Source organism: Pavona decussata, unplaced genomic scaffold, assembly GCF_977016875.1.
Source record: "Pavona decussata unplaced genomic scaffold, jaPavDecu1.1 SCAFFOLD_236, whole genome shotgun sequence".
Taxonomy (NCBI): Eukaryota; Metazoa; Cnidaria; class Anthozoa; order Scleractinia; family Agariciidae; genus Pavona; species Pavona decussata.
The window spans coordinates 136,608-157,051 of record NW_028145641.1 but is presented as its reverse complement, the minus strand read 5'-3'; the positions used below and the strand labels follow the sequence as shown (position 1 = coordinate 157,051).

General features: G+C 41.2%; 1 protein-coding gene across 2 annotated transcripts in view; it reads left to right on the top strand.

Moving 5' to 3' along the window:
* Positions 1-20,444, top strand: part of LOC146457874 (hemicentin-1-like) — a 289,647-nt gene that overhangs the window by 134,417 nt on the left and 134,786 nt on the right. Inside the window, exons 1-3 of one of the 2 annotated variants that reach the window (XM_085091412.1) lie at positions 1,625-1,719; positions 1,843-2,175; positions 12,546-12,788. The exons of the other annotated variant lie outside the window; for it this stretch is intronic. Coding sequence (XP_084947538.1) covers positions 1,653-1,719; positions 1,843-2,175; positions 12,546-12,788 — 643 coding nt within the window. The 5' untranslated portion in view covers positions 1,625-1,652. Of the gene's footprint in view, positions 1-1,624; positions 1,720-1,842; positions 2,176-12,545; positions 12,789-20,444 lie in introns of those variants that run through there. 2 annotated transcript variants of the gene reach the window in all.

The window sequence follows — 20,444 nt, the reverse complement described above, 5'->3', positions numbered from 1 at the left end:
AAGAGGAATAAATGACACGTACGCGAACGTGACTCTTGCCTTCGAGCGGTGTTGTGTTACAAAGATTCGATTTACAAAGGTTTGTAGGAGAATTTTTTAATACGGGTTTGATTTAAAAACCTAAAATTTAATCTTCTGTGAATAAAACTGCCTTACCGTGTACCACCAGTGCTGACTCGCTGAAAACGCTTCAAAAGGCCTCAAACGCAGGGAAAAAACAAAGAGTACAACACGGAAACAAGTTAAGGCGGTAATACGCCTTCTGAAAACGTATGCCTTTCATGGGTTTGAAGACACAAATTCGAATTCGAGGAGAGGTAGTTCTGCGCTTTTTATGACAGAATTTGACGAATCTTACCTTTTGGACTTTTATAATTCATTGTCACTATTTCATTCCATCACGATGAAGAGTCAAATTCTTAGGTCGAAATGTTTTGAAGTGTTTTTACAAAACGTTTTAATTTTGCGTTTCTTGAGCCAGTATCAAACCTTTCTACGTATTTTAATCTGGTAACAATCTTTTATTTTTGTTCTGTTTAGTGTCAGTGCACGCGAAAGGGAGGAATTCTGTAAATCATGCCGACCTGAAAAATTACCCCCGCTGCTGGAACCTATCGGGCGGATTTGTTCCAAGACCTAGGCCTTGTTTCCTTGCGGAGAAAAATAAAAATGGATTCCTCGGCCTAGGTTGGGGCTTACTGGGAATAACTGTGCCCTCTGTTTTGAGTACGGTTCTTGGCTCCCCCAGTTTTTCTCAGTACAGTTCCTCCAGGCTGGTGAAGAACCTGTATATGTATCGCTGTACATGGAGCTGGTGGTGTTGCCTAGCCTTTTGCTATTAAAAATTAAAAAAACCCGGTTAAAATGTAAGTCATATCACTTGTTAAATTCTTGCAAAAAGTTATCACGGAAAAGGTCGGAAATAGCATTTTCCGAGCACCTTGTTTTGGGCGGCCGTCTTTCCCCCCCCCCCCCCCCCCCCCCTTTCACATCCACTAGAAGTGGGTGCCTTGAGTGCTCAATTACCCCGGTATGGCGGTTACAGAGGAACACTGGGATACGACTAGAACGCTTCCTCGTTACACAGCCGCTGTGCACGGCATGTACTAAAACACCGGAACACTGGAACACCCCAAAACACCGGAACACCCCGGAACACCGGAACACCGGAACAACAAATTTGACGGTGTTGTTTTGTTTTCCCATTACAGACCATGTAAAAAATAAAATGTCAACGTCATTTATTTACCCACGGAACACGACAAAAAGTGAATAAAAAATAAAGAAAGAAAGAAATAAGAAAATGAAGAAATAAAGAAATAAGCAGGTAAAGAAGTAAAGAAATGAACAAATAAAGAGTCAAAAAGGAAGGCACCACCCCCGTTGAAGGAAGTTGTAGCTTTTAACAACCCCTAGCAGTGCGTGCCTTTCGTGCTAAACAACCCCGCGCCGGTATGGCGGCTCCAGAGGAACACTGGGATACGAAAAGGATACGACTACATAACGCTTCCTCGTTACACGGCCGCTGTACACAAACGTTGTTTTGGCTCGTCACGCATTCATTGTTGGGGAGGAATGAATGCGTGACGAGCCCTAAAAGCGTAAGTACTCCAGATACTCCAGATATATCTTCAGCTGAAACTGGAAGTGCAATGGTTAAAACGTTAATCACGATTACAGTGTTATGGAATGTACTGACGTTGTTTATTGATGTCGCGGGTTTGTATTATTTTTCTCTTCCTCTTATGTTCAGTGTTTGTTTTCTGTGGTTTTTGAGCTCACTTCCTTACATCCCTTACATGTACGCGTTAATTTAATATGGTTCTCTTTGATGTGTTGTAGAGTCACTTCCAGTATTTACAAAAGAACCTGACAATCCGTCGGTTATTGAGGGAGACAACATCACTCTTCGATGGACTTACAATATAGACGGAACGTTCAGGGAGGGACAATTTTCATTGCTTTCGTCGACAATCATAGCGGTGAAAGATGGCAGCGGCTTGACTGTGGTTCCTGGGACTGGCTATGAAAACCGAATTGTAATGATTGTTTCAGAAAGTGAAACCAATATAACACTTCATGCAGTAAACAGATCAGACACTGGAACTTATGCGTACAGGATTAAAAACAACATCTTCCAATTTGTAGACAGTGATGTGCCCATCTCAGTGCAGTGTAAGTACATATAAACTATATAAGTTTATATTGAGCTAGCGTTAAAAGCGTGGTCGATAACACATGTGTGACAAGCATAAGAAAAGTGCAGTAGATGTGAACTGGCGCTGTGTGAGATTACCCAAGAAAAAAATACTCGTTTGTTGTAAAACCTTGTGCTTGTACATTAATTCGTTTGGGAAAACCCAAATCCAGATTTTGTGATCAGTTTCAGATTTTAAATCTCAGGGAAAATGGATTTCAGTTCAAGAAATCTTGGATTTCTTGGGGCTTTTGATGAAGTGGCAACATTTTGGTGCCTAGGGCTTGTAACACGCGCTGTTCGCTAACAGGGAACAGACAACGGAGAGTGTAATTGTACAACTATGTTTAATTCCGAATCCTTAGTACAACAATGTACATGTAATACGAGAACATTAGACCTAATTCCTAGCAACCGAAATATGAGACCTATTGTGACATCCCCTTCGTTTTGAAAGTCTAATTTTCTCGTATGAATCAAAGTTCTATTGAATCAGCTATAGTCTAAACCGGACTGTTCATTCATGAGTCTATTGGTTGTAAATGCACGCTACTAGATGCTAATCAAAGAGTTCAATCAAATGTCATAAACGGTCCGAGTCTGTCTAGTAACAGACATAGTTCTGCAGGTATGCAGGTGGTTTCCTCTCACGAGCCGGTCGAGTTGGCCTTGTTTCTGTTTGGACAGGAACAGCAGGAGGGGCCACTGGACTGCTCGGTGAACTCTGTGCAGTTGTAGACTCGTTTTGAGGAAGCGGCTCCTCTGTTGCACTTTCTGGTGTCATCGCTACAGGTTCAACTGGAGTAGGCGGGGCTGGTTCGCCAGATTTCCTCAGATGGAAGCGGTTCCGGCGATAAGAGGCTCCGTCAGGGGTTTCCACCACGTACGACCTGTCATCTACTTGCTGCGTTACGGTCGCCTTTCGCCAGGCACGTTCATGGTTCTTGATTGGCTTCATTCGAACCACGTCTCCTAGTTCCAACTTGGGGAGATCTCTGGCGGTTCGGTTGTAATAATGAGCTTGAGATTGCTGGCGTTTGCATAGAAGGCGATGCTGTTCTTCTTGGTCAGGAACCTGCGGTCGAAGAAGGTTTTCCGTGACAGGAAGTAGGGTTTTTGTCCTGCGGCTCATCAGGCGCTGGGCAGGACTGGTCGTCATTCCTTGGGTTATAGTGTTGCGATGGTCTAGGAGCGCCAGATGGATATCATCGGCTTTGCGCAGCAACTGTTTTGCTGTCTTGACAGCAGATTCCACTTTGCCGTTCGCTTTACTGTTGCCCGGGCTTATGGTTCTGTGCTTGAATTTCCACTTGTTCTTGAATTGGGCGAATTCTAGGCTGGTGAACTGGGAACCATTATCGCTGATCACAGCGTCGGGGCATCCGTATCGGGCGAAGTGGTTCTTCAGCTTTGTTATCACAGCAGTTGCCGTTGGACTGGGCAGATGATCGATTTCCCAGAAGTTGCTGTAATAGTCGACTGTGATGAGAAACTCTTTACCCTTGTACGAGAACAGGTCAGTCGCATACCTGCAGAACTATGTCTGTTACTAGACAGACTCGGACCGTTTATGACATTTGATTGAACTCTTTGATTAGCATCTAGTAGCGTGCATTTACAACCAATAGACTCATGAATGAACAGTCCGGTTTAGACTATAGCTGATTCAATAGAACTTTGATTCATACGAGAAAATTAGACTTTCAAAACGAAGGGGATGTCACAATAGGTCTCATATTTCGGTTGCTAGTTTCTTGTCATGGTCTGCATTTGCTTGCTCGGCTGTCTCGCCAACACCATAGACAAGGATATCATCGGCAATGTTTAGAATGCCATCCAGACCCTCTAATGCCTGATTGACATGCTTCTGAAAGATCTCTGGAGATACAGACAATCCAAACGGTAATCTTAGCCAGCGGTATCTTCCATAAGGGGTGCTGAATGTCGTCAGTAGGCTGGACTCGTCATCCAAGACACAATGCCAGAAACCAGATCTAAGGTCAGCTGTAGAGAAGACTTTCGCTTGGGCTAACTCGGGTAGAACTTCGTCTAAGACCGGCATTTGGTATGTTTCTCTCTTGAGCGCTTTGTTCAGCGGTCTTGGATCCACACAGACCCTCAATGAACCGGATTTCTTGGTAGTTACTACAAGGCTGTTAACCCAGGGCGTTGGCTGATCAACAGGTGTGATGATCTTGTCATCGACTAACTTCTTCAATTCTTCTTTGAATTTACTCTTCAGGGCCGTTGGGATTCGTCGCGAGGGGATAATGACAGGTTCTGCACTAGATTCCACTTCTAAGTGAACTTTGCCAGGGAAAGTTCCAACCTTGCGATCGAATACGTCCGAGAATTGCTTGATTACTTCTTCAGATGCATTAAGAAGTTTCACTTCTGTTTGCTGAGTACTGGGTGGAGCTGTTGTCACGAAATTATCTTCGTTCACGGTGATCAACTTCATGTGTTGGGCTGCCTGTGCACCGATCAGGGGTGTCAGATTCTCTTTAACAACAACAAATTCAACAGAGTACTTGTTCCTATTTTTAGGATTTCGAAGTATCACTCGCGTCGATCCTAGTGGCGTGATTTCCGACTTATTCCACATAACCAGACGCTTTGTTGTCGGCGTTATCGGCGAATCACCCATTAGCCTTTCCGTGATTATGTTTATTGTCGCGCCACAATCAACTTGAAACTTGACAGCTTGATTTCCGATTTCCATCACGGTGTAAATCTCTTTCGCATAACCAGATTCGGGAGATTTCACCGCACTAACAGTAGTGGTAATGCTTGTAATAAAATCGATATCGCTCGAGTCGGAGTCGGAGTCGAAGGAAGTTTCGACGGTTGTTTCGATTTGCTTGACGGCTGTATCCGAGCGTTGCGACCTCTTGGCATTCTTCGATTTTAGACAAGCGCTTGCGAAATGATTTCGACCTCCACAGTTATCGCACTTAGCGCCCCAGGCTGGACATTTCTGTTTCTTGAAAGGATGATCTCCGCAACAAAATTTACATCGCTTAGGATTTCCCTCTGATCTGGGGTTGCGTATCTTTTCTCTTCGCGGAGTTTTTCCACGCGAGTCGCATTGTCGAAGTTTGTTTACTTCTTCCATTTTTGCGTTGCCAGTGATCGCTTGAAGCTGTGAGCTTGTCGCTTCTGAACTTCGGCACATATCCACACACTTTTTAAGCGTGAGCTTCCTTTCTTGCAGGAGTCGTTTTCTGAGCGGTGTGCTTCGTACGCCAAGGACGATTCTATCCCTGATGAGAGTGTCGTGTAAGCAAGGGCAGAAATTACACGTATGCGCTAATTTTCGTAATGTTGCGACGTACGCGTCGATAGATTCATCTGCTTCTTGGTTACGACTGTTAAACACGTACCTCTCGTAGGTTTCGTTCATTTCACCGATCGCGAACTCATCCAATTTCTCCATGATCTTTGACAGCTTTGTTTTGTCGCTTTCGTCCGCGAACGGAAGGCCATTGTAAACACGCAGAGCGTCGGTGCCCAAACAATGCAGAAATAATGCTACTTGATACTCCTCGGTTTGCGCTGCGAGGTTGGCGACAATTGCATAGTTGTGCCATTGTTGCTTATAAGTTTTCCAATTTTCCGCCGCATTTTCTCGAAGCATGAGCTTTGACGGCGGTTTAACCGCTACATTCGGTGTGTTTGTTATTCCCGGAGGTGGGGGTGGCGCTAGAGTCTCGCTCGGACTCGAAGACGACGAGGAGGCGTTTTCACCAGTTTCAGGCATTTCTTGCCAGCTTTTCCACTCCAGACGACAGCAGTGGGTGTCTTCTGTATATTAGACCGACCGCTGCCACCATGTAACACGCGCTGTTCGCTAACAGGGAACAGACAACGGAGAGTGTAATTGTACAACTATGTTTAATTCCGAATCCTTAGTACAACAATGTACATGTAATACGAGAACATTAGACCTAATTCCTAGCAACCGAAATATGAGACCTATTGTGACAGGGCTATTTATGTTGAAGTTAGCAAGAGAAAAGGCTTTGCTTTGAGCAGGTTAAAATTGGAGAAATGGAAGGTGAAATTGTGTTGTCAAGGATACCATTTTTAGATACCATTTTGTTATTTTTTGTGTATAAACTTCCCTCGGCAGTCTCCCACTCCTCAGCTGGGTATCATCTACAAAAGTTGTGAAAACTACAGGCATAATAAAAAGAGATCAAAATGAAATACGGTAACCGTCTATATGAAGGTGAATATCATTGTTTTGAGAGCATTTATAATTAACATTTGAAACATTGAGGCAAAAATGTTACCACACACAATCAAAAGATAATTACCATTATTGTGTTTTACAAAGGTGAACAGTTCCTAGCTCACGTGTGCCCTGTAATGTTGTGGATATACTATGTAACTCAAGGGAAAGCTTTGAGGCTTTTTCTTCAGGTGCTCTGGCTGAATGTGTACCATTTTGGTGCCTTTCGTAATTACCTTATTTATTCTATTAACCTCCGACTTTTGAATAAGCACCTACCTCGAAAAAGTGCCCACCGTGAAAGCCCAAAAAGTTAATAAGCGCCCACCCTCCAATAAGTCCCCACCCTGAAAGCCCCAAAACATAATATGTGCCCACCCCAACCCCCTCCCAACAACAAACATTTCTGAACTAGCTTAGTCCAGCCTGAAGTAAGAGCAGGAGCGTCAGTTGTGTTCCAAAATTGAGTTTAGTTACGGTAGTCAGTGAACCTTTGTATTGTTTATGGATTGTTCATGTTTGCTTTTGCACTTTAATTGTTTTGTCTTGTTGAAGCAGAATTAACTTGTTATTCCTTGTTTTGTTATTCTCTAAAATGTCCTCACTTAATTGCTGAAATAATTGGGAAATAAGCGCCCACCTCAAATAAGTGCCCACTCTTATGGGCCCAAAATTAAATAAGCGCCCAGCCGGCCTGTTTCTTGAAAGTCCCGGTAACTTACCGGGCCCGATAAGAATATTTTGAAATGTTTTTTCGCTGATTACACAGTGATTACAGAAATGGTTCTTGGCCAATGTTTTTATGGAATTGTAAGATTTAAAAATTTAGTATTCAAAGCTAACAAAAATTGACTTCTTTTTAGAAACATTTATCACAACACTTACCGGGCCTGGGATTCAATGAATGGCTGATATTACCATTTCTTGTTACTCATTTGTGTTCAGTCAGTTGTGCATAAGATGCTGAAATATCTACCAGTCCCAGCATTTGATCATAGTGACTGTTCTCTGTCTGCCACTCTGTTCATCTCTGTGGTGGTCAGTAGTCGTTGTGAGTAGGGCCATGCTATCAGTGCGATAGTTTCAGAAGTGCCTTTGATGTAAGGTATAATGTTATTGTAGTACTAGTAAGAGGTTGTCACGTAATTATTTAGTGTTATGTTAAGTTCAGTGTTGTTGGAAGTGTTGGTTGAAATGAAGTTCTGCTTATATAATTAATTGTTCTTGCTAAAAACGTTATCTAATACTTGATTTTGAGAATGATGTATTATTCAGTAAGTGACACAGGTATGCTCGAGGAATAAAATGCGCATTTTTTCTGAGTATGCCTGTGTCACTTACTGAATAATACATCATTCTCATTTATTCACCAGGCTTAAAATATACATGTACCATCACATTTCTTCCATTGAGCATATGCCACACATGACATTCTAATTTAGCAGTATGCAAGGATATTTGTCCCATGAACCTAGTTTAATGGCCTTTAGCTTCCACAAGTCTCAGTAGCTCAGTGGTAGAGCATGCGAACTAGTAATCGGAAGGTCTTAGGTTCGACTCGTGGTAGGAACACTCGCAATTTTTCCGAGTATGCCAGTGTCACTTACTGAATAATACATTATTTTCATTTATTCACCAGGGCCGGGTTTTTCGAAAGCCAATTAACGCTAATCCCCGATAAAAAGTTAGCCGAGGTTTTGATCTTGCACGTTAAAATGTTTTGTAAGCTAATTTGAAGCTAATGGTAAAGAAAACTCTATTAGTTTAAACTGAAGAAAAAAAGATAATTTTAAAGAATCTTTATTGATTAGTAAATATACCCGAATCAAAGTTCACGTTAACCCAGGATTAACTTAACCGGGTTTTTAACTGTGGCCAGGCTGGAAAAAAAAAAAAATACAAAAAATATTCCATCATATTTATTCCATTACTTGATTTTGTCTGCAAAACTGTCATGTGAGTTGTAAACCAGTTTTGCTCTCCTTTTCATTGTCTGTATTGTTGTTGCTTTGTGAGAAGTAAGGTTGTAAGATGATTGGTTAAGTAATCTGTTGGTATGTGTGGGTTTTCTGTAAATCGTCATCAATAGTTTGTTCTGTGACCTTGGACTTTGCCCATGCCCAAAGGGAGCAAAGCACTTCAAGCAAGAATAAGTTTGAACATGGCTTGTAGAAATCTGGTATACCATAGGAAGATTAATTGGAATTTCTTTAAGGCAAAATTAAGTAGGAGCTTTTAGCACCCTTCTGATGTCGCCTACTGACTAGCAAGCACTCTGAAAAGATTGTTACCTTGCCTCGGTCAAATTTGGGATGGTTTTAGATTAAAGTGAAACTTTTAAACGTTTAAACCTTGATATCAAAAAACAAATTCTCCTATCTAATGTCACCATACCTTTCTTATAAAAGTACTATAATGGGGAGTAATTATTAAAATTTCAAAAAATTCAACTTGGCTTATCGTATCCTTACTTCTCATGTGTTCAGGAGTTGAATAAGCATTGATTTATTACAAGGAGAAATTTCAGTGACGCTTGTCTCTGTTAGGACTTAATAAAGGTTCAAAGGATGAATTACTGACGTATCAATCACACTGCGGGCAAAAACAAACAGAACCAATACCAAACTGGTTTGGCATTCCATCTTCCAACACACCGCTCTAGTAATACCCGTCACCTACCCCAGACCTCCGGATTTCATGGGGTCGAAACATCAGTGTGTTGATCGGTTTCAGGGTTTGAGTCTGGCCAGGGCGGAGAGAAAATTTCTTTTTTCTTTGAAAAACAGACGAAGTGCTCCAAAAATTAAGAATGACAAATAATTAGAATATGTCACAAACAAGCCGACCAAGGTCTATAATTTATACCGTCCAGTAATTTATACCAATATATATGGAGATAGGGGATTTTATTTTCAACCCAGTTTGTCTTCTGTCTTCCTTTTCCTTTTCTCTCCCATTCTTTAAGACGCATTTCAATTAGCAAGATGATGATCAATAATTTCCTCTCCTGTCCGTGAATCGATCAAAAGAGACATTTTAGTTTAGTTTTCGCAGTTTTTTTTTTTGTTTTGGCACTTTTCCATTATATTATAACCCGACAAAAATAGAACTGCATACACTCCTTTAGTTTTTGAGCGATCGTGTCTTTGATATTTACGGCCAGTATACGCCTTCTGAAAACGTATGCCCTCTTTCATGGGTGAGAAGACAAAAATTAGATCGAGGAGAGGTAGTTCTGCACTTTTTATGACAGAGTTTAACGAATCCGACTTTTTAAGACTTTTATAATTTATTGTCACTCTATTTCATTCCATCATAACCGATGAAGAGTCAAGTTCTTAGGTCGAAACGTTTATAAGTGTTTTTACAAAACGTTTGAATTTTGCGTATCTTGAGCCAGTATCAAACCTTTCCACGCATTTTAATCAGTGTCAGTGCACGCGAAAGGTTATCACGGAAAAGGTCGGAAATTGCATTTTTCGAGCACCTTGTTTTGGGCGGTGATATTCGTTTGGGAAAATCCAAATCCAGATTTTGTGATCAGTTCAAGAAACCTTGGATTCCTTGGGGCTTTTTATGAAGTGGCAGAATTTTGGTGCTCAGTGTCCATGAAGCCTGGGAGACAATTTTTGACCCATTTTAGTGTAGCATAGAGGCATCATTGGAGCAGCGCTTGAAGTGATGATGCAGAAATGACAGTGGTTACATACCATAAACTGTCACCTATAAGTCCCCTCGCTTATTAGCCAGTTTCCTGTTTCCTTTGCTGGTTTGACGCTTCCTCTTTCGCCGCTTTGTCGTTGTTCTGTCTCTTCGGTTCTGGGATTGGAATTTCGTCAATATAATCGATGTTAGGGCCGGAAAAATGTCTTGATTTGAATTCCTTACGCATTATCACTAAATGTTTCGCTCTGCCTACCTTTTTGGTAAAATGAATTCCACGATCTTTTGCAATCGGGACATTGCTACGAAAACTACCAGCTCCAACAACACCAATGGATCGTCTGCTAATTTCGCAGGCATTTCTGCTGTGCACACACGTGCATCTTGCTACACAGGAATCCCAGCTCTGCTTATGTCTCCGAAAATGCAAGTGAAACGCAAATAGATACCACAATGATGTTCACCGTACTTATTGTAAGCATAGAACAAAACGGAGAATTCAGGAATTGAGAGTCCATAACACTCTTGCTGGCATAAAATCACTGTTATAAATAGGAGAGGGGGGCGGGGTTTCCTTGACGCGAGAGGGGGGTTCCGGAACCCCTGGAACCCTCCCCTGGCTACGCCCCTGTATTAGTACTTGATTTTGTCTGCGAAACTGTCAGGTTTGTTGTAAACCAGTTGTGCTCTCCTTGTCAAGGTCTGTATTGTTGTTGCTTAGTGAGAGGTAGGGTTGTAAGATCATTTGGTTGAGTAAATCTGTTGACCCTGTTGGTAATTTGTGTCAGTTTTCTGTAAACCATCCTCCATAGTTTGTTCTGTGACCTTGGACTTTGCCCATGCCCAAAGGGAGGGAAGCACTCAATACAAAAATAAGTTTGAATATGGCTTGTAGCATATTAAAGAAATCTGGTACACCATAAGCAGATTTGGAATTTCTTTCAGACAAAATCAAGTGGGAGCTTTTAGCACTCTTCCAAAGTCACCTACTGACTACTGCAAACACTCTGAAAAGATTGTTATCTTGCTTTGGTCAAATTTGGGATGGTTTTACCCCAGACCTCAAGAAAGTATGGGATCTAAACATCACTGTGTTGATCTATTGGTTGTAGAGTTTGAGTCTGGCCAGGGTGGAGAGAAACTTTTTTTTTTCTGAAAGCCAGTATAAGGACTCCAAAAATTAAGAATTAACAAAAATATGTTCAAAATCTTTGGAAAATATTATAGACCTGTGGAATGCCAGATGCAAATGATTTCAGGTAAAAGTTAAAATTACTTGAACTCTTTTGCAGCCCTGGGAACCTGATCCCATTGTGTCAGAAACCATGACCCCAGACTGATTCAATTAGCTCAATAGATCTTGCAAGTGGAACGGTTATAAGGGTATAGAGGAGTGCAACGGTAGGGGCAGTTAGAAAGCCTTTAGTAAAACAGTTTTATTGTTTACAAACAATATGGATGTGAGGTAAATTTTATAGCCACTAACAATTAACGTATAACGACCATGCTTCTTTGTCAGATAATGCTTTCTCAGCACAGATGAAACCTCTGCCACCCAGCTCATGCAGGGTTCCAAATTCCTGGATGAATTAAAGAATAATTCTTGATTCTTTTCTTCCTTATCTTCTAACTGGGTTCTTCTGCTTGTTGTGAAGGGCTTTCTTTGTTATTTCTTTCTATTTCTATTTTAGGCAAACAAACAAAAAATGTATTTTTTTAAAGCTTATGCAGTAAACAAATAATGTTATCAATAGACTTGTCACAACTCACTTTTAATGGCGGCAGGAGGGGATTTCTAGCCTTGATAATTAGATAGTGTCATCAGGCATGAATCATAAATTTGTTGAGAAACTGATTCAAAATAATTTGCCTGACTGTACTTCTTCGTCTGTGTAGGTTTATTTCAAGGGTGTATTTTAAAGAATGGCTAGGTTTAATTAATTTTGACTAGGAAAGACCTCTGATGGTAAGGGTGAGGCAGCGAAATGGCTGAGTCATCAGCTTTTAAAGTATATGCATCTGTTTAGCACCACTTGACACGATTTTGTTTACTTTAGTATGACATGCCCATGAATTAAAAATGCTGGTTTTAAAATGTTATAACATGAGAGCTGTCTTAAGTCTCATCAATATGACAGAGATATTTGCAGCCACATTTCTGGGGAGTTGCAGAGTTTTAATTGTTGCAGTTAAAAGTTACTACTAACAGAACTCTAACTGCCAAATTACTATATAATATTCTTCTAAGGTATTGCATGTAAGTTTCTTGAGAGGGCTTTATGTAGTGAGGGAGAGAAGGATGGTAAATGAATCAATGAGTATTTTTTTCTTTATTTTAATTCAATTTTCACTCTTAAGCATTAGACTACTGAAGCAAAATCTGAGTTTTCTACCGTAAAGGAGTTTAACTTATAATAAACTTATGAACATTTCACAACATTTCCTTTACAGATCCTTCTAAAATAACTCACACCTCTGATCCCCTGACAGTCAATGAGACAGATCAAGTGAATCTACAGTGTACAGCTGATGGTAATCCAGCACCAAGCATCACCTGGGCAAGACTTTCTGATAACAGTACTGTCAACGAGTCATTCATCATCACTGGTAAAGAAGATGAAGGAACCTACATCTGTACTGCTGATAATGATGTTGGAAGTCCTGCTTATGCATCAGTTAATATCACTGTACAACGTGAGTTAGTAATGTGGCAAGATACAGTATATACCAATTAATACATGTAACAGTGATCACTGCTGCCAGTCACTTTTAAATATTTGAATTAGAAGTCACTCTTTTTAAGGACTGTGCCTACTTTTGTTACTGCGCATATGTTCTGCGCACCTTGAGATACTTAGGTTTCCAATGGGTGGTGCTCACTAGTAATACAGCGATATTTTTGCACAGTTTAAAACTATGCAGAGAAAGCAGAATGTATATTAAGCAATTGGGGGTAACCTTACATTTTTTTTCTAGAGAAAATATAACTTCAATTTGGTAAAACAAAACACCATACATTGCTTTGTATTTCACAGCTTTTTAGAATAATTGTTGCTTAATTGTCTCTGAAAAATGTCCCGCTACCCCCAATTTTCTTTCCAAGATCTGCTTTTCTCGCATAGTCATAAACTGTGAAAAAATACTTCTGTATTAGGAGGCACTGTCCTTAAAAGGTTACAATGTAATTCCTGCCTGAAAGCCTTTAAGTCTTGGTTCAGATGCCATACTTCACATAAGCCGAATCAAATTCAATGAATTAAGTTCATGTGAAGTATGGCAGCTGAATCAATTCAGAACATCCAATCTCATTCAGATCGGCTGAGCTGTTCTTCCTGTCTGGCTCAGTCGGAAGTAACGGCTGTGGACTGGCTTTGATTCAGACACCATACTTCACATGAGCTGACCCAAATCCGCTTTGAGGAGAAAAGCCCCTTTGGGAAGTGTTTATAAAATTTGTTTTGTATTGTATTGTATCTGCAATTTTCTTCAGTCATAGTATGCTTTTATTAGTGAATTAATTTTGGCTGAATAAGTTTGGCATCTGAATCAATTCAGCTGGGATTAATTAATTTGGGTGAGTCTTAAAGTTCAAATATGATTCAGCTTACAGTGTATGTGAAGTACAGCATCTGAACCTTTAGGTACATGTAGTATCTGTTATTTTGTATGAATAACTTCTGAATGACTTTTTGGAGATACATTTCACATGAATTGATACAAGTTTGAAAAGTGAATTGTTATCAGACAAGTAAGTATAAGTATGCAATTATTTGCCTTTTATGAAAGAAGTGTGTAGTTCTGACCAGATAATATCCAGAACCCGGCCCATTGGTCGGTGACTGACAGAATCTCAGTTAGTATCCCCTCTTCTTATGTACCTCCAATATCATTAAGGAAACTAACTGGGATGTTCTGAAGAAGAACCTTAGGTCAAAAACAATGTATACATGCACATGTAAGTGTTGGTATGTTGGCTCTGTTTCAGAGTCATTGTTTTCCTGGTAATTATTTATTTGTGTAGTATTTTCAAACAAGAGGTCTCATTTTGAATAAGATGTGCATGTAGCCTCATGCCTGAGCAAAATAAGTTAATAACTTTGCGGGTGAAAAAGTTAACCCTCAATTTCACCTAATAGATTGATAGTGCGTATTAAATTCCCAGGTATACATTTGTAGGCAAATTTTTATGACATAAGCCTGTATTTAATCAATGTTTTCCACAGAAATTGTTCAATTTAATTATTTTTAAATCAATATTAGTTTCATTTTGAATTGGTAAGTGGTATCTCGGACAAAAGAAGTTTAAAAGTGTGGGTTAACTATTAAGTTGCCAATTGATCTTCAGGAGGCTAGTAAGAGTTTTTCATTGTTTGTAAAATGGGGTTACAAAAATTCTATCTGATCATGTGAGCAAACTTAATATCTTTGCATTTCTTTTGTTGGGCAATGCTTTATTAGGGTAGTTCTGAGCAGTTACTTGGTATTAGGTCAGTTCCACAGAAAAAAAAAAGACCTAGATTTCTCAATTTTGCAAATTATCTCAAAAACTAAGCGGTGACCGACCATTTTTGTTTTTCTTTGACCTTGGAAAACCAAATTTCCTTCACAGGGCAGCAAGCCTAGGGAACTAGAAGGGCTGTGGTCCTCGAATACTTCGGCATTTTAAAATTAATTTAATTTCATTTCAGTCTGCCATTTTTTATTTGGTGGAAATCCCCCCAAATTCTTTAACTCCCCCTCCATTCAGTAGTATCGTACTGTTATGTTATCAAAAAAGACAATTTTCTCCTATAGAAAATTATACTGAAATATGACTTTCCCCAAACGCCTCTATTTGAAGATGCTTCCTGAATGTTGCAGGCATGCAAAAAGTCAAGACACATCACCAGCGTGAACTTTGGAGTTATTAACAAAATTAATTTTGTCTGCAGGATCTCCAGTTTGCACAATTTAAACTTCATTTCACTTCCATGTACATTAATTATATGTGACTTTTGATAAATGCTATCTATGGCGTGGGTGGTTTTTGTTATGAACGAAAAAACGACAATATTTATTCCCAAGAACATGTGACAAAAATAACAGATCACGTGATAGATACACACGCGATACACTCGCGTGGGTACACGCAAAAGTCTATAACACTCCCGGGGGTTCGATTACCGGAAGGAAATCTAACGCGAAAATGTTGACACAACGAATTACAATGTCCATAACAATAACTATGAAAGGCACCAATAAACAAGTAACTGTTTCAAGAGACAACGCCGAGTCTGTTCATATGTGTCTCTAATCAGTCTTGACTTGTCAACTTCATAAATCTTTTGAACAAAAAACTAGTATGTAACGGTTCGAAATGTTCAACTCTGGAGCAATCTTGAAGACAATGTTTACTGTTCATGTCTCTATGAAGCTTTAACTTCCAGTGATATCAGGTGCTGAATTGCACGCCTCAGGATAACTGGTCTCCTTTGTGATTCAGCTTTGTTAAGGACTTGAATCTTTGCAGCTCTCACAACATTGTCCTTGCTCCTTAGCAACTCCGTAACTTTAGCTACTTTTCACCATGAACGCGCTGGTATGTCCTCCTTCACAATTACAATGTCACCAACGGCAATTGACTGCTGGCTGTTTGTGTTGGTTGTTCTGTGGGTTTCGCGTAACCCCAAAAGGTACTCATTGCGCCACTGCTTAGTAAAGCCCTCAAGTAATCTGAAATGGTACTTTGCTCTCCTCGTCAGCGTCTTGAATGTACTGATGATATTGCAATGTCTCTGACATGAAGTGACGGCAATTTGATGACCATAGATCAAGTCAGCTGGGGTGAGTGGGTATGAGATCCCACCTTCATCATCATAGATGTACATCAGAGGCCTATTGTTCAGCGTAGCTTCAATCTCCACCATCAAGGTACGAAGCTCTTCAAACTTTAACAAGGATCTCCCAATAGACTTCTTCAAGCACCGCTTAACACTTCTCACCAGTCTCTCCCAGAAGCCCCCCCACCATGGGGCTTTCTCCATGATCAATTCCCATTCAACTTGTTTATTTGTCAGGTACTACTGCACTTCGGTAGAACGAACAATCTTCTTGACCTCAACAGAGGCAGACTTGAAAGTCTTGGCATTGTCCGTCAACAACTTTGACGGAAGTCCCCTACGACTAGTGAAGCGCCTAAATGCTTGTAGAAAGGATGCAGCTGTCAAGCTTTCAGTCAGTTCAAGATGAATGGCACGAGTAGACGCACACGTAAAAAGGCAACAATATGCCTTGCTTTGTTGACCAGTTGATGTACTCTTAACATAAAGCGGGCGAAATCTATGCCGGTGTACATGAATGGCGGTCCTTCATGAACACGATCCACAGGCAGGTCAGGCGAAGGCGCTACTGGAAACGGTTTCCCTTCATATCTTCTGCATATGGTGCAGTTTCTCACGATCCTCTTGACAGCTTCTCTTCCTCTTAACACCCAATGTGTTTCTCGGATTGAATTCAGTGTATCTCTCACACCATTATGGTGAACATGCTCATGTCTCTCTCATATCAACAGTTCTGTGTATCTATGACGCGCTGGCAGCAACACTGGATTCTTGGTTTCTTGAGGTATACCTGCATTGTTAAGTCGGCCCTTGCAGCGAATAACCCCATCACCATCAAGGTACAGGTTAAATTGCTTGATTCACTGGTTTCCTTCAGCACCATGTACAAGGATATGACGCTCTGTAGCAAGTGAACGAGCTTGCACACTTCTGACCCACGTAACTTCTGCCAGGTTCACGTCATCCACATTCAGATCCCTACTCTTCAACCACCTTGTTATCTCGCCTTAACAACCGAATGAACTTCAAAATGTAGCCTGTCACACGCAGTAACTTCAACTTCGAACTATACCGTTCTATGTTCATTATGCCTTCCAGGTTCTCAATGGGTGTCTGCTTGACTGATGCAGTTGCTAACGAGTGAGTGATTACAGGTGGGTTCTTGATTAGCTCTTCTGACGTCATTTCAGCAACGAATGTAGTTGGTGTATCTGGCCACAATTCCGGCGGTTCCTTTAAGAAGCTTGCTCCAGAACACCACAACTCATTTTCAACAAGATCCTTGCCTGAACAACCCCGTGATGGAATGTCTGCTGGATTCATTGTCCCTGGACAGAATCTCCACTTCTCCTTGTCAGTCAGTTTGCGAATGACATCAACCCGATGCTGGACATACTGTTTCCATGGCTTGTGGTTCTTGATCCAACACAATGCTGTGAAAGAGTCCACCCAATAGTAAGTGTCAAATTCAAACGGGAGTGACTTAAGAGCGGTACGAATGGTATCCACTAGTTTGGATAGAATGTAAGCACCCAGGAGTTCTAACCGCGAAATGGATTGTTTCTTCAATGGTGACACCTTTGTCTTGGACGCAATAAGGCGAACTTCAACATCACCATCTTCATACACTGTGCGCAGGTATACGGCTGCCGCAATGGCATGCTCAGAGGCGTCACTGAAACCATGCATCTGATGAGAAACTGGCCTCTTCTCACGAATGAAATAACACCTGGGAACGTTAATCTTGGCCATTGATTCAAATTCATTGGCGAGTAGGTTCCACTTCTTCAACAATTCTCCCTCTAAACGGTCATCCCAGTCGGCCTTGTCTGAGCACAGTTTCTGGAACCACATCTTCAAGTTCACTGTGAATGGACTAATTAACCTGAGTGGATCAGATAGCTTTGCTGAACACTTTAAAACTGATCTCTTGGTTGGGGGCTTGATATATTCAATGACTTCAGCAAAGTCAAAATGAAATGCATCGTTCACAGTGTCCCAGTTCAAACCCAGAATTTTAACCACTGGCTCATGCTCATTTTGACCCTCTTCCTTGCAGATTCTTTGATTCAGGACACTTGAACTTGTGCTCCACTTGCGAAGGTTAAACCCTCCTTCATGCATGATAGACTTCCCCTTTTGATACACATGAAGTGCAGACTCATCATCACTGGCTCCACCGGGAAAGTCGTCCACGTACAATGAGTTGGCCAACAATTCTGCAACTTGTGGCTCTGACTGCTTGTATTGTGATAAATGATGCTGAACTGTTCCATTAAGGATCGCTGGACTCGAAGTCAGTCCAAATACAAGCCTACAAAAACGATACTGCACAATCTTTGGATTCTCGCCCTCAATGTTCTTAAACCACAAAAACCTTAATTTGTCACGGTCAGCTGGATTAACTGAAATTTGATGAAAGCCCTTCTTAATGTCCGCAATTAATCCCACAGGACAACCTCTGAACTTGGTCAACACGTCAAATATGTGCGGTGTCAAGTTTGGCCCCTTTTCCAAACAATCATTTAACGAGTACTGATTCTGATCCGCCCTTGCTGACCCATCAAACATGATACGCAACTTTGTAGTTTGCCTGTCATCTCTCAAAACTCCATGATGAGGCAGAAACTGAGCGCCTTCAAATTTCCTCTCTGATTCGGGGACACACTCTATGATTCCAGCTTCTACTTGTGCTCTGAAAATGCTGTCATACTCATGAAATAACTTTTCATCTTTCTTTAAACGTGACCTTAAACAGTTTAGTCTTGAAAAACACAGGTCATAGTTATTTGACTGATGACAGGTGAGTTCCCTCCAGGGCAGGTTAACCTCGTACCTCCCTTGAGCCTTGTCAAACTTGATGCCTCTCAAAAACTGCTCATCGTTACTCACACCTGACTTCTCAGCAATTCCAACTGTCTCAATGTCCCAGAACTGTTTCAAACTGTCTGTTAGTTCGTCGGTCGGGGTTTGGCTATAGACAAAGTCATGCGGCCTCTCAACGATAAGATTTGATGTGATGTAGTTGGCGCTGTCACTCGCAGCCCTGACAGGACCAGACACAAGCCAACCAAACTTGGTGCTAACTGCCACTAACTGGCCATCTCCACGTTCAATGTCCCCTGTTACTACATCCCAGTAATAATCAGAACCTGAAAACATCTATGTTGCTCTCACTGCTATCACTTTCTGAAACATGGTCTGCTAGGTCTAATCCCAGCAAATGTGAATGTTCATCAAGGCAAATGCTAGCAGGGAGTGGTGAGCAGATTGCTTCAAAGCTCAATGCAGATATCTTCACATCCTCACCACCCCTTCCTTGTAAATGCAACTCTTAGTTCACACTCCCTTTTTGCAAACTTCTCATTTCCAAATGTGTTCAAGTTCAGAGTTTCAGACTTCAGAGTTTTCAATCCAAGCTTATTCTTCAAGTCATTCGTGACATATGACCTTTGACTTCCACTGTCCAGCAATACACGAACAGGCACTAGCTCACTACCATTCTCAGAATATGCATATGTTCTAGCTGTTTGCAATAGTACCTTCACATTGCTCTGGGCAGTGGATGTTGTTGTGACGCCATCAAGGGATTCCGCATTTGGAGATGACACGGCGCTTGGATTAGGCTGAAAACTTGACGTGACAATAGGCGTTTCTGATCTTGCTTGGTAAGGGTTGGTTTCACAAATTGACTGATGATGATTATTACGACCACACCTCTTACACTTTCGCTGAGATGTGCACTGGCTCGCGCGATGAACCTTTGACAAGCATAAGAAACAACGATTCTCCTTTCTCAAGATATCTTTCCTCTTCTGAACATCCTTGACTTCTTCACAAGCAGACGAATAATGATCACCCTTGCAAAAGGCACAATGAATCCCTGACTTGACGACAAGTGAAGACGCAGTGGACTGGGGATGTGATTTCTTACTTGTGTGACCGTAAATCACGTCAGTTCCTTTCTTGTCATGTACCTTCATTGTCTCACTCATTTCTCTTGCATCCACTTCCCTCCGAATCACCTCCAACAACTCCTTGATTTCCCACACATCCTTAGTTGAAACACGAGCTATGTGCAGCCTTACCTCCACAGGCAATTTTGACATTAATACTGGTATCAGGAAACTCCCATACTGATCCGCTCCGACCCCCAGCGACTCCAAACCACGCACGTTGACCTTGATCTTGTCATACACGACTCGCAGTTGACCTGGTTTGTCCCCTATTACATTTAGCAGCCTAAGAAGATCATCCATATGTGCCGATATGATCTGCTGGGTTTTGCCGAACCGTTCATGTAGTAAGTCGACTGCAGCCTTGTAATTAGATTCCGACAATGTCAGCCCTTGGATAGCTCTTGCAGCTGGGCCCTCTAATAGTGCATGCAGATAATTAAACTTATCAACAGGAGACAGTTCAATGTTCTTATTTACAGCACTGTCAAAACTATCCCAAAATGAAGTGAATTTTGTATTCTCACCGTTGAATTTGGGGAGCACTAACTTTGGGAGACGTGTCTTGGTCGGTG